We start from the raw sequence: 13,614 nt of genomic DNA, 5'->3' as shown, positions 1-13,614 counted from the left end.
ACCCACATTTCCATCATTTCCAACAGCCGTAGACACAAGCGCTTTGGAAAATTCCTCCCATGAGCCAGAGGCAAGCTCATCTCGAATCTTCTCTCTCATCAAAGAACCATTCTTATAACTAAAGTAAATTATAAAACTAAAGTTATAAAATGCCAGTCGAATCTCACAACAGATCCGATCAAAATTTGAAAGTTACATCATTCTTTTGTTGGGGGTCTGGAAATCATAGCACAACACACAGTGTGGTGTAGTGGTTAAGAGCGGTAGACTCGTAATCTGGTGAACCGGGTTCGTGTCTCCGCTCCTCCACATGCAGCTGCTGGGTGACCTTGGGCTAGTCACACTTCTTTGAAGTCTCTCAGCCCCACTCACCTCACAGAGTGTTTGTTGTGGGGGAGGAAGGGAAAGGAGAATGTGAGCCGCTTTGAGACTCCTTCAGGTAGTGATAAAGCAGGATATCAAATCCAAACTCTTCTTCTTCTTCTTCTTCTTCTTCTTCTTCCTCTTCTTCATCTTCTTTGGAAATCCTATGCACCTAAGTCCTGTTGAAGCTGGTAGGACTTACTTTTTGCATGTCTGAACTACAAGTTAACCGAAGTCTGTCTGAAAAGGCTTGCGGGCTCCTGGAATCTAGAGGTGCTATCAGGCCCATAAGATCTAATTGTGTAACCAAAGCTTATTTTAGCTGGGGACACACCTCATAAAAGAGAGATCACTGGACCTACTCTGGTGCTCAAATAGAGTATACAGGACTATAGGAAACAGGCCACCAGCCCAACTCCAAATAAACACAGTATTCATATGTGAAACAATATAAACTTTGTTACCACAGCATGGCCATGTAGGCTTGTGAATCAACTGGACTGCAGAGGATGTGACCTTCTAAAGCAGGTTTTGGCTCTTTAATCCAGAGAAACAATGTATCACTAGTGCCAAGGCTAATCTGTGAGAGGAAATAATTGAGGTGTTAGTGCACAACGTGCATGAAAAGCAATGCAGAAATTAAATTAAACCCATTTGTTTGTAGTACTAATTATCTTTAAATTACACATTAAGGCAATTGCATTCTTGAGGTATCAGCTTGGCTTGTCACCTTTTCGTGAAGCATAGAGCAGAAGGAACTGAAAGGAAATCTATGGATTTATTAAGGTAAATTCTCACACATACATAATCGTCACTGAACAACTGTGACATACAGTGATGACTTGCGTGCGTGAAACAGCCGCCACAGAATCCCAAGCCTTCCTAGCACCCAGCTTCACTCCAAGTCATACCTTTTAACAAAACTTGTTTATGCATTCAAGCAGAGTCATTTCACTAGGTTGGTTAATCAACTTTCTTTCTACATCATCTCAATCCTTTCCAAAAACCTTCTCAACAGAAATGAAATCTACCTCAGACCAGCAAAGGGTAATCAATGCACACTTCCTATGCTTGTTAGGGCACACAATTCAGTCAAAATTAAGCATTTTAAGCGCCACTGATCTTAATGGGAAAATATTTAAGGACATGCATAACAGGATTCCCATGCTTTTTAAAATTCAGAAGTAAATCCCACTACGTAAAGATTTACTTCAAGACCACATAACACCAGTCTTGAAAGACCTACATTGGCTCCCAGTACGTTTCTGAGCACAATTCAAAGTGTTGGTGCTGACCTTTAAAGCCCTAAACAGCCTTGGTCCAGGATACATGAAGGAGCATCTCCACCCCCATCGTTCTGCCCTGACACTGAGGTCCAGCGCCAAGGGCCTTCTGGCGGTTACCTCACTGCAAGAAGGAAAGTTACAGGGAACCAGGCAGAGGGCCTTCTCGGTAGTGGCGCCCGCCCTGTGAAACACCCTCCCATCAGATGTCAAAGAAATTAACACCTATTCGACTTTTAGAAGACATCTGTAGCCAGCCCTGTTTAGGGAAGCTTTTAATATCTGATGAATTATTGTACAGTGGTACCTCTAGTTACGAACTTAATTCGTTCCGGAGGTCCGTTCTTAACCTGAAACTGTTCTTAACTAGAGGCGTGCTTTTGCTAATGGGGCCTCTTGCTGCCACTGCGCCGCTGGCACAAACTTTCCATTCTCATCCTGGGGCAAAGTTCTCAACTCAAGGTAACTCTTCCAGGTTAGCAAAGTTGGTAACCTGAAGTGTTTGTAACTCGAGGTACCACTGTATTTTAATGTTTTGCTGGAAGCCGCCCAGAGTGGCTGGGGAAACCCAGCCAGATGGACAGGGCATAAATAATAAGTTGTTGTTGTTGTTGTTGTTGTTGTTGTTGTTGTTGTTGTTGTTACGTTCCATGGATCTTACTCCCAAGGAACTATGCTAAGGATTGCAGCCTTATCTTCCACTTAAATCAACAGAACCTGAAGGTGATGTTTCAAATGTATTTTCAAAATATGTCAAACACCAAAATGTATAATGCAGAACTGCTGTTCAAGGCAACTACCCCATACAGCATTGGATTAGCAGTATGAGCATAGCATGAATACATCAACACTTACTGCAATGTCCCCTTCTCTAAGTCTCATTGCTGCCAGGGATGCTGAAAATGCAAGTAAGAGAGTCCTGTGAAATTATGAGATTAGCTTTTTGTATCAGATGCTAGGACATCCTGCACAATACAGTCATACCCTGGGTTGCGCATACCCTGGGTTGCAGACGTTCGAGTTAAGAATGCCCACAACCCAGAAACGTTTCCGGAGCGCACGTGACCCCCGGATGCACAGAAGCGGTCAAATCGCGCTACTTCCGGGTTTGGGGGGGGGGGGTGCGTTCATGTTAAGCACGCCCGTGTTACATAGCGCGATCCGGAACGGATCGCGTGCGTAACACGGGGTACCACTGTAGATACAACTGAGAAGATAGGTGCACCTTAATTCCATCAAGATAAATGGGACTGAAGCTGTTAATTGTGCAACTAAATAAATAATAATAATAAGTTTTTCTTTATACCCCGCCCTTCCCAGCCAAAAACCGGGCTCAGGGTGGCTAACACTAATTAAAATTCCAGCAAAAACATAACACAATCAATTTAAAATAACAGATTAAAATACTAATTTTAAAATGCAATATGAAAACTGCAGTCTCATTTTCAAATAACCCACCAATAAAAGAATGAAGCATAAATATCAATCAGAAACCAACCCAAAGACCAGGTGGAACAGCTCCGTCTTGCAGGCCCTGCAGAAAGATGCCAAATCCCGCAGGGCCCTGGTCTCTTGTGATAGACTGTTCCACCAAGTCGGGGCCAATACTGAGAAAGCCCTGGCCCTAGTTGAGGTCAACCTAGCATCTTTGTTGCTCGGGACCTCCAAAAGATTATTATTTGAGGACCTTAAGGTCCTACATGGGACATACCAGGAGAGGCGGTCCCTTATTTCTTCCCACATTTCTTCATAAGACTTAAGTTCACCTTTCTTTTTCTGGATGGCTGCAATGCAGGCACAGAAACCATTGCAGGCTCTTTAGAATAATCATAAGGGACTTAGAAAAAAATAGGCAAGGGACAGAATCATGGAGAGACTCAGAATTCTACCAGCGAATGTTGACGTTCTTACCTGGATTGTCTCCAGTAAATGCAACGACTTTACAGCCAGAATTAAACCCAAAGCGCTGGATGTAGTAGGGTGAAACACAACCCTAAAATGGGGGAAAGAGTACAATACAAAAGGTTTTTGGCTTAAGAGTACCATAACCCCTTTGCATCAAACATATGACACTTTAAGAAAAACATCTAGCTTCCTCTACAGAAGATCCACAAAAGTCTATGTGAGCGCCTCAAAAGATAAATCCAGCAGCCACAGTCTACTACTTTGTTACAGAGAGACTCAAAATTCTACAAGCATTTTTTTAACCTAACGTTTTTACAGTACACTTGCAAGTACCTGTGCCTGAAATAATCTGCCACATCACTTTCAAACAAGAGCACGTAGCCACTTCAAGGCCGATGGCAGACTCTCTTTCACTCTAAAACAGCATTCACAATACCTGTAGATCACATAACATATACAGCCAAATTTTGCAGCTATCGATTAATTACTTAGATTCCTTCCAACAATCTAGGTCCCAGGGATCTTTGGGGGGAAAGCCACGGTAATTTAAACCCATTTAAATTTGCAGTCCATTGAAAATACAAATAAGTGTAGGCGACACAGGCCTTAATCCTCCACTGTCATGTTTGTCACAGCAGTACATACCAGTACTTTGCTAGATGGTACAGGATGGCCCAACTTTTTCCCTAATCCGGGTGCACAAGCATCAAGACAGACCGGACTCCATACTTTCTCGTGGATCTGCAGTAAGTTCATGCCAGAACCTGAGAAGGGAAGCAGCGTTTTTTTCCCCCAGCAGCCAAAAGTGTGGGTGCAACTACTGTGAAGGCTCTGCACCCTGCAGATCTCAGCTGGCTGGACAAGGGGGTGCTCCCCTGGTGATCAAGCAAACAAAACATAAATTCCCATCCCCACAGGCTCACAATACAAGATACACAAACTGGGGTGTGCGTGTGGAGAATTTGATGTGAAGGAAGTCAGCTGGAAGTAGTGCAGCAAGTAAACAGAGGCAAGGGCAGTTCAGAAAGACATTTGCAACTCAAAGAGAGCATGCCCACCACCGCAAACATCCCACAGATTAAGCATTTGTTCATTTGTAACATGTCTATGCTCAGGCCAGTGGTCACATTGCCCTCAGCACATTGCAATGACTCCCTTTGTCCCACACATGCTTCTGAAATAGAGGGCATTTGAAAACTTAAAAGCCAACATTTAAAACACTAAAAAGAATGTTTAAGAACACTCAGTATGAAAACAGGCCTGTGGTTACACTTGGTACAGAGCAGCTGAAACTCAAAGAGTCGCAGCATCGCCCCCAGAAAAGGCCACCTCTCGCACCCATCCTCGAAATCTCCCCATGCATCGCTGGAGATCTAGGAGGAGCAAGGTCCTTTCTGTGGTGATGCGACAATTCTGGAATGTTCTATCCCACTGAATTCTGTCAGGCTCCCTCTTTCTGTTTCTTTTGCCAGAAACTAAAGACACATATTTCAACAAGCTTTTAAGGTGTAACACCTAGTTTTATTGATGCCAGTTTTAATGAGTAACATCTTTTATTCTTGTCGCCGTGAGTTTTTGTAAGTGTTGGTTGTATTGTATGTTCGCTATCATCACTTACAGTAATTATTCGTTGTACTGAGATATATATGAATTATTATTATTATCATCCTCATCCTCATCAGGACATTTAGCAGCATTCACTATCTAGACAGGTTGTGGAGGTAAGGATGTAACTATAGCTGAGCATTCAAACAGCACTTTCAGGTGCATGCATTAACATGAGGATCTTCTGTAGTATTTTGGCCCTTCTGGCTTGCCATACCAAGAGCCACCGAGGCCGAGCCAATGTTCAGAAGCTACGCTTTCCGTTTCAGTTCTGCATTACAAGCTACAAGCTGCTGTGTGGTTTTCTCCACCACAAACCCTTTTGTATTAAAGATGCTTTTGTTATGCATCTTTACTGTGAATATTTTTTTGCATAATTTCCATTACACTTTCTTCATTTTACTGTTTACTAAGCATCCACCTTGATATGTTTGCACAAAATTTGCACAAAGATTGTTGTACAAAGTCACTGTTTACTAAGCATTCATTCTGATTTGTTTGCAGATATTATATGACATCACCCAGTAACACCACCATCTCACATTTTCCTGTGTGTACTTTCACAGAATCATAGAATTGTAGAGTTGGAAGGCACCCTAAGAGTCATCTGGTCCAACCTCCTGCAATGCAGGAATGTCAATTAAAGCATGCATGGCAGATGGCCATCCAACCTCTGCTTAAAAACCTCCAAGGAAGGAGAATCCATCACCTTTCAAGGAAGTCTATTCCACTGTCAAACAGCTCTTACCCTCAGAAAGTTCTTCGTGATCCACAAAAATTCTGACCTGTGGTGGTGTTGGTTTTTTTTTTAGCAGGTTTGTCACACAAGAGACCAAAATCACTTGATATTGCACAACGCAAATTTGTCAGCTTATGATCAAATCATATCCACAAAAAAGTGACAGTCTGGAAGCAGCCCCAGGAATCAAGATGCATCCACCACCCACTCAGATATCTTATGTGCATGCTAACAAAAAGATGTAAGAAGGCATCTTCCCAAAAGACAAAACATGTAGTGGTTTTCCAGCAATTCTGAGCAGAGGCTAGCAACACCCTGAGCAGCTCACTTCATACATGGCAGAGAAGAGTCAAGTGCTCTCTCTTGCTTTTGTGCCTTTTCCCTTCCCGTTTTTTAAAAATAAAAAATTCCTTCCAGTAGCACCTTAGAGACCGACTAAGTTTGTTATTGGTTTGAACTTTCGTGTGCATGCACACTTCTTCAGATGCATGCACATGAAAGCTCAAACCAATAACAAACTTAGTTGGTCTCCAAGGTGCTACTGGAAGGAATTTTTTTATTTTGTTTCGACTATGGAAGACCAACATGGCTACCTACCTTTTTTTAAAAAACAGTGCAAATCCACCTCTTGCACTTCTGTCAATGCTCTCTTTTTTCCCTCCCTGCTATGCTTTACTTCCTTTTTCAGCTTCAATTAAGTTATTCTCTCTCTCTCTCTCTCATCTCACCCAGCTATTGGCAAACCTTTCCTTTTAGGTGTTTCTTTGTTCTGATCTCTTCCAAGGCGTAGAGGGAAAGCTGGTAGGCTTATTTCCATCCCACTCTCATCCCATTCTCTCTTTCTCCCCCTCTCTCTTTATAAATAGAGAAGCACTAAATCTGCTCTTCTTCTGGGACCCTGCCAGTTCTCCAGTTGCTACTGGAGGAAGGAGACACTGAAGCATGCTGCCAATTGGCATGAGGCTGAACTGGCTCCCTTGCCGCGGACCAGGAAGCAATTAGTGGGCTGGCATCGTTCCATGGGCACTCGCTTTAGTTGAAAACCAGGACTTGAAGAACACACGGTTATGAACACTGCTGAGACCAGAGAGGTGCCACAGAGGTACCAGTTATTTCACAGAAGCTATACTCTCGCATCTGAGCCTAGGCCACTACAGTTTAGTGAAAAACATCCAACATCTAAAATCCGTTATCTAACATCACCTACAATATACCAGGTGCAGCACACAGTTAAAAATCAATGAGGCCAGACTTTAGGCTTGCAGGATACTTTTTTATTCACTAGTACCCTGATATCCACCAACAGGAACCAAGTACGATACATCTCCTGGGCCTACTCACATCCATCTAGCACGCTGATGCCAAAACTATTCCACTCTCTTGCCTTCTCCTTCAAAATTATTAATGCCCTTGCCTTTTCTTTCTTTAACTCTTTGGGCTTATTTCCAGATCCCATTCTTGAACTTCCAACCCTCAATTCTTTTTCTTTCTTGAAAGTTAAGTTTAAATGGTAACAGAAGTGAAAACATGCAGGCAATATTCTATCTATGCAGTTTCAGTTGCTCAGATGGAAGTCAACTTGCTCCTATATTCCTATGTTCTAGCTACTGAATGCAAAAGGGAAAGCTTGTTACATATTGAAAATCAAAATTATTTCACCCATTAGAAAACTTTGTAAAGATATTCAACTATTCGTGTTTAGGTTTTGTTGCTCAGTGTACCCTTCCCCCTACAAAATAATTTTATGGGTATGAACCAGACACATATTCCATTCAATTTAGGTTGCTGCTGTTGTTTCCATTTCTATTTGGTGTGTGTGGGGAGGTTAATTTTTTAAAAAAACAACAACTGTAAAGATTTGCCATTTGCATAAAGGCCAAGAATTGACAGATTAATGTATTCAATGAGCAACTGCAGTTTTAAAGCAACATATGGCGATTTTCAGATGAAATCCCTGACTTTTCTGAACCCTGAGAAACATTTAATCAGAACTCTCTTGTGCCACTTTGCAAAAGGGCAAGATAGCTCCAATCTTTAAACACCATCTGTGCATGATTCTCTAATCTCCTCTGTACAAAGCACATCGTCTAAACCAACGAAACCAGTAAAACCAGTCCACTAATGCTTGCATTGCAGACCTAAGATTATTTATTCAGTATGGCCAGTAATTTAATACATCTCACCAGTGCTTGTAACCCCATGAACTATACAGCTAGCTGGATGGTAAACTAAACCATCAGCCAAAGAAAATTAGGTTCCGTCATCTGGATTGCAAAACTATCCGTAGATCAACTTTCCCAGCCTCTTCATCCAGAATTAATGACTTCTAATAATGACGACTGTCCAGTAAATCATGACCCATTAACACACTTTGGTATGTATTGTCAGTGTTTTCAGCCCAGAGAATGAGAAAGGCGACGCACTCTATGTTGGGCTGCTATTGAGGTTGGTCTGGATGTGGCTACTCTTTTTCTGTGGAACTGTACTTTCCAGAAACAATTGAAGACATTTTTGTTCTTTTCCCGCTAGTGCTAGATAAAAAGGTGTTCATTTTGTGTTATGTGTAAACCTGTACAGTACAGCTGCTATTGCAGCTGTTACTAAGGATGCTTCTGTAAATTGCTTTGGGTGATATACCAGTACGTGGAAAGTGACTCACAAATTTAATAACAACAGCACAGGAGATTCCTTTTATCGGACCAATGTTTGTTAATAAGCATTTTATATTGTAAACTGCCTTGTGTTCTTCAAATGAAGCTGGGTAAAGAAATAATAATAATAATAATAATAATAATAATAATAATAATAATAACAATAATAATAATTACTACTACTACTACTACAGCTTGCAAAGTGCTACCAGGTTTCAACCTGGAGATTCTCTACACATTTCCATATCCCAATAAAAAGATGAAGCAACTGTGGCTGCTATATCATATCCCCCCCACACACACACCAATCTTACAACCCTTACATATAAGGCCCTACACAGCTCAGCACCAGGTTACTTGAGAGACTACCATATCCTTTAGATACCCAATAGATTGCTGTGGTCTGCAGAAGAGCTTTTCCTGCAAGTTCCAAAAATCTCAGAATCTTACTTTACATCAACTCAGAGCAGGGCTTTTAGTGTGACTGCTCCAGTTCTGTTGAATAACTTTCCTGTCAAGATATGCCTGGCATCCACTACCTGCACTTTCCAGAAACAACTGAAGACTTTTTTGTTTTGTTTTGTTCTGAAAGGCTTCCCCCCCCCCCCAGCTGGGTAAATGGGACTTTGTCATGATGGGATTTTTTATGAATTATTATTATTGTAAGTCCTCTTTGATCCCCAGTTGGAGGAACATCCAGGTTGAATTGCATTTTAAAAATCGAAAGAACTTGAGCACACGGTTATCTCGCTTACTGAAAGCAATGAGACCACATCTCGGTGGGACTATACCCACGGAGTTTGGAGGCTTGCTTGCGCCGATTCAGAAAGGATCGGTGAGGTCTTTGCCCGCGCATTGTTCTGCTTTACAACCTGCTGTTATCTATACAGAGAGATATTGCTTGAGAGAGACGGGAAGAAAAAGAAAGAGACATTCATTAAGCAGCAATGTAACGAACAGTGCTGCCCCATAGATCTACATCAAGTGTATTCAATCACTTACGGTTCTTTGGTCTACTATTCTGAATAGATACAAAACTAGCAATGAATAGCAGCACTCTCTCTCTCAGGTCGTGGTTCAACGACAAATGCAAAGAGGCGGCGATGTTTAGATGAAAAGTGGGGTCAATATGTGGATGAATGGAGAGGCTCACTAAGTGGATACAGCAGCTCACTTCAAACCTCAAAGTGGCCAAGCAACACAACTGACATTTTTAGGAAATATACAAACACTGGCACAATATTAAACAGGTATGCAAAAACATCTTTCCTCAATGCACAAAGAAGTTCAAGGCTGACAAAGAAATTGTCCTCATTTGTTCTTTACGCTACAAAGATTGAAACCACACAACCCCTATCTCTGGAATTGCCATCCTCTCCAAATTGTTGACTTCCAATGCTTTATGTATTGCCCTCCTGGGTTTTTTTTCAGATCAGATCAGATTTCTGGCAATTTTTGTCCTAAAATGCTATTGCAGCTCCAGCCTCTCTAGTGCGGACAGACAAAGTGAACATTAAGGCCCTCGTGCTTTCACACCCTTCCTCTTTGCAGGCTCTGGCCATTTTATTACTTCCTGTTGATACTGGCTGAGGAATTAGTAAGTAACCTTTGAACAATCTTTCTTATGATTGCCCCATGTCAGTTTCTATTCCTGCAGGGGGGCGGTGGGAGTCTTTAATTACAGTCGTACCTTGGCTTTCAAACAGCTTAGTTCACGAACAACTCGGACCCAGAATGTCGCAAACCTGGAAGTAGGTGTTGCGGTTTGCAAACTTTGCCTTGGAAGCCGAACACCCAGCGTGGCTTCCAATTGGCTGCAGGACGCTCCTGCAGCCAATCAGAAGCCATGCCTTGGTTTCCGAACGTTTTGGAAGTCAAAGGACTTCCAGAACACATTATGTTCAAAAACCAAGGTACGACTGTAGTGGCTTCATCTAATTATCCCATCTCAAAAAAAAAAATCTCTTCACAATTAAAAAAAAGAGAGAGAGAAGAGGAAGAAATTTATTAAGGCCAGAGGCAAATCCAGCTGCCTCAAGAAAGCCTCAGTCCAGCTGCTGAGAGGACAATAAAGCTAGGAAAGGAAATTGTTCTGTCTGCTTTCTGCAATTTGACATTCCTGAACCTGCTTAAGATCAAAACACAACTATCAATCGGATTACAGTCTTCTCCAGATTCTACAGAATCAGTCCCCCAAAGTGCACATATTTTGTATTTAAAATGCAGATTAAATACGTATTTTAGGGGTGGAGGAATTGTGTTGCAAGATGTTTATTTTATTGAAAGAGTGCAAACGAAATGTGTGCAATTTAAACAGGTTTTTGTGTGCTTTCTTTCAGAAAGTGTGCAAAAAATGGAATGGAACCCAGACTTTATGAATGGGAGCAAGCAAGACTAACACAGAATGGACTTAGGATGCTCCATCCATCCTTAGAGAGACACCAGGCATGGAGGCTGGGCTTCTGCGCTATTGCGCCATTGCTTTGGCTATTGGTTAATTTAAGTATTTTCGTTCTGTGTTCTGCTGCTTAAGTGCAAGAAAGCATTTGCAACTTAAATTATTAGAAATAGGCTACTAGCACAGTAGGAAAAAGAGCTGCTTTTGGACACGAAGAGCTAGGTCAAATAACTACTCCACGCATTTTATGCCTTATGCAAGTCACTATCTGTGAAAGTAAGACATCTCTGTGGTGAGAGTGAAATTTAGGCATCTCCATGGTGAGAGCAGAATGGCTGTTTTCAAAAGTTTTAGTGTTTTATCACTTGAAAAGGGCGATACGTCAAATGACACATTTAAGTTGTTTAGTCTCAAGTTTCTCACTTAAAAACAAAACCCCACACAGTATAAATGGAAATCATTTGTCATTCTAATATAGTTTCTTTTGGCACATTTTAAAAAATCAATCAACAAAGTGCAAAACATTTTACAGGAAGAGATTTGTGCCTCCTGGAACTGGAACATCATCCTAGATTTGCTTTTATGACACACACACACTTTCTGATGGAGCTTATTGGATTTTTTTTTAAGGATCTGTTCTACTGGAGGGCTAAACAACTGGACTGAGTATCTTTATAGCCTGTACAACCCAAATATTATAAATCAAGCAGAAATGAAGAAGGGGATCATTATTCGAACAATGTGTTATCTCTGAAGAAAAACCTGAGAAAGACCATGCAAACTGCAGGTTGCTGAGGGCCAGTCACATGTTATATCCATATGAAGGGTGCTTCATATGGCTCCATATGGCACAGGTCGCCATGCCTGTTTGTTTGCAGCTGCATGCTACATCAGCAGATGCAATTGTCTGCCAATTTTTTAAGAGTTCAGGAGAACACCAGGGGATGGAACGCTCCCTTCCCTTCAATCACTTTCCACCAGTCTCCACTCTGGTGCAAAACCTTGAACCATGGTTAAATATTGTACTGGTACCAATGTGAACCATGGTTAATGCTATCCATGATTCACAACAAACAAACTCTACTTTAGAGGAACTCTGGCTTGCATTAAACACCAATAACTTTGGTGTCACAGTCACGACTAAGAAGGGGCGTGTGAAGGGATAGAAAGGAGCAGGGATGGGGAACCTTTATTCTGTGAACCACCCCGAGATCAGTATATAACATCGGGATAGCAACCCCCACTTTTTGAAAGAGATGTTGAGCTTTTTTTAGGAGGTCGCGCAAAGTTGTTGGGCTTTTTGGGGAACAGAACCAAAACTTCCTTACCTGGCACAGCCCGTGGTACCCAGCCACCTTCATGATGCCCTGCACCCTTCATATTTAAATGATAACCTGTGGCCCTCCAGATAATGCTGGACTCTCTTCATCCCCAGCCAGCATGGCCAACAGCCAGGGGTGATGGGAACTGGAGTCCAACAATATGCAGAAGATCACACGCTCCCTACTTCTGGTCTAGACAGTCTCCGAGCAAGATAGGCTTTCCCAAGGCTACCCAATGGATCTGTGACTGAGCAGAAAGTAAATCCTGGGATCCCAAATTCAAATCTGATGCTTGATCTGCTTTACCAGAAGCACTATTGCTCTATTCATGCCGTATTTCAGGTATTAAAACTTTTTATGGTTTCGTTCATTCGCAAGGAAATAAGTGAGCCTGCTGTTCCATTTATTCACTCCCAATGGTCAGGAGAGACCTTTTGACTCAGGTTGAACACATTAAACAGACAACAAACAAGCCCAGAAGTCACTTACCGTCACTGTAATCAATGGGTGCATAAGCCCCTAGGAAAAGGGAGGCTGCAAAGCTGCTAACCAAAGAGATCCTCTGGAAGAGAAAAGGGAAATGAGAAACTGAGTGCAAAATACATTCCTTTTGATTTACAAACAGATCAAGGGCTCATTCCAATAATAAAAAATAAGCATTTTTTAAGTTCCACTTTCAATGGAAGAGTTAGACAGATACTAAAAAACCATCTTCTTGACCAATAGGGCTTATGGGTGCTGAACTTCCCAAAGAGTGCCCTCGGCCCAAGCATACAAAGGCAATAGGGTGCTGGGAGTCACCTCTGCAGATATACAAGGGGGGGACGACACAACAAAACGTAAGTAAGGTGAAAAATCAGGACCTATGCTCCAAAACACAACAAATTCAGGGAAGGCAGATCAAAGCTCAATAAAACATACACTTTGCCTGCAGGTGGTTAACTCTTGGCATTTCCAGTAATAGCAGGGAGGTAGCTAGTGGCCCAGGAGACCTCTCTCTGACAAGAGACCTGCAGATGGTGCCACACTATGCTGAATAGCAGCCTAAGCAAGTATAAGACAGCTTCTTCAGTTCCTTATATACAGTATACCATATAGATCATAGGTAGGCAACCTAAGGCCCAATCGCCTTCTCAATCCAGCCCGCGGACGGTCCGGGAATCAGTGTGTTTTTACATGAGTAGAATGTGTGCTTTTATTTAAAATGCATCTCTGGGTTATTTGTGGGGCATAGAAATTCATTCATTATTTTTTCCCCAAAATATAGTCGTCGTCCCCACAAGGTCTGAGGAACAGTGGACCGGCCCCCTGCTGAAAAAGTTTGCTGACCTGATATAGATACTGAACC

General features: G+C 42.0%; 1 protein-coding gene across 3 annotated transcripts in view; it reads right to left on the bottom strand.

Annotated features, from left to right (window-relative positions):
- The window catches only part of XYLB (xylulokinase), a 105,626-nt gene that overhangs the window by 78,509 nt on the left and 13,503 nt on the right, over positions 1 to 13,614 (bottom strand). For all 3 annotated transcript variants that reach the window (XR_004427646.1, XM_033165116.1, XM_033165117.1), the window contains 6 exons: positions 12,756 to 12,828; positions 4,197 to 4,315; positions 3,558 to 3,639; positions 2,502 to 2,542; positions 828 to 943; positions 3 to 118 (listed from right to left, as the gene is read on the bottom strand). Coding sequence is in view for 2 of the 3 variants with exons in the window: in XM_033165116.1 (XP_033021007.1) it covers positions 3 to 118; positions 828 to 943; positions 2,502 to 2,542; positions 3,558 to 3,639; positions 4,197 to 4,315; positions 12,756 to 12,828 (547 nt within the window). In the remaining variant the exon portion in view is untranslated. The remainder of the gene's footprint in view (positions 1 to 2; positions 119 to 827; positions 944 to 2,501; positions 2,543 to 3,557; positions 3,640 to 4,196; positions 4,316 to 12,755; positions 12,829 to 13,614) is intronic.

Source organism: Lacerta agilis, chromosome 12 (assembly GCF_009819535.1).
Source record: "Lacerta agilis isolate rLacAgi1 chromosome 12, rLacAgi1.pri, whole genome shotgun sequence".
NCBI classification, from domain to species: Eukaryota; Metazoa; Chordata; class Lepidosauria; order Squamata; family Lacertidae; genus Lacerta; species Lacerta agilis.
This window is presented reverse-complemented; position numbering and strand designations above follow the sequence as displayed.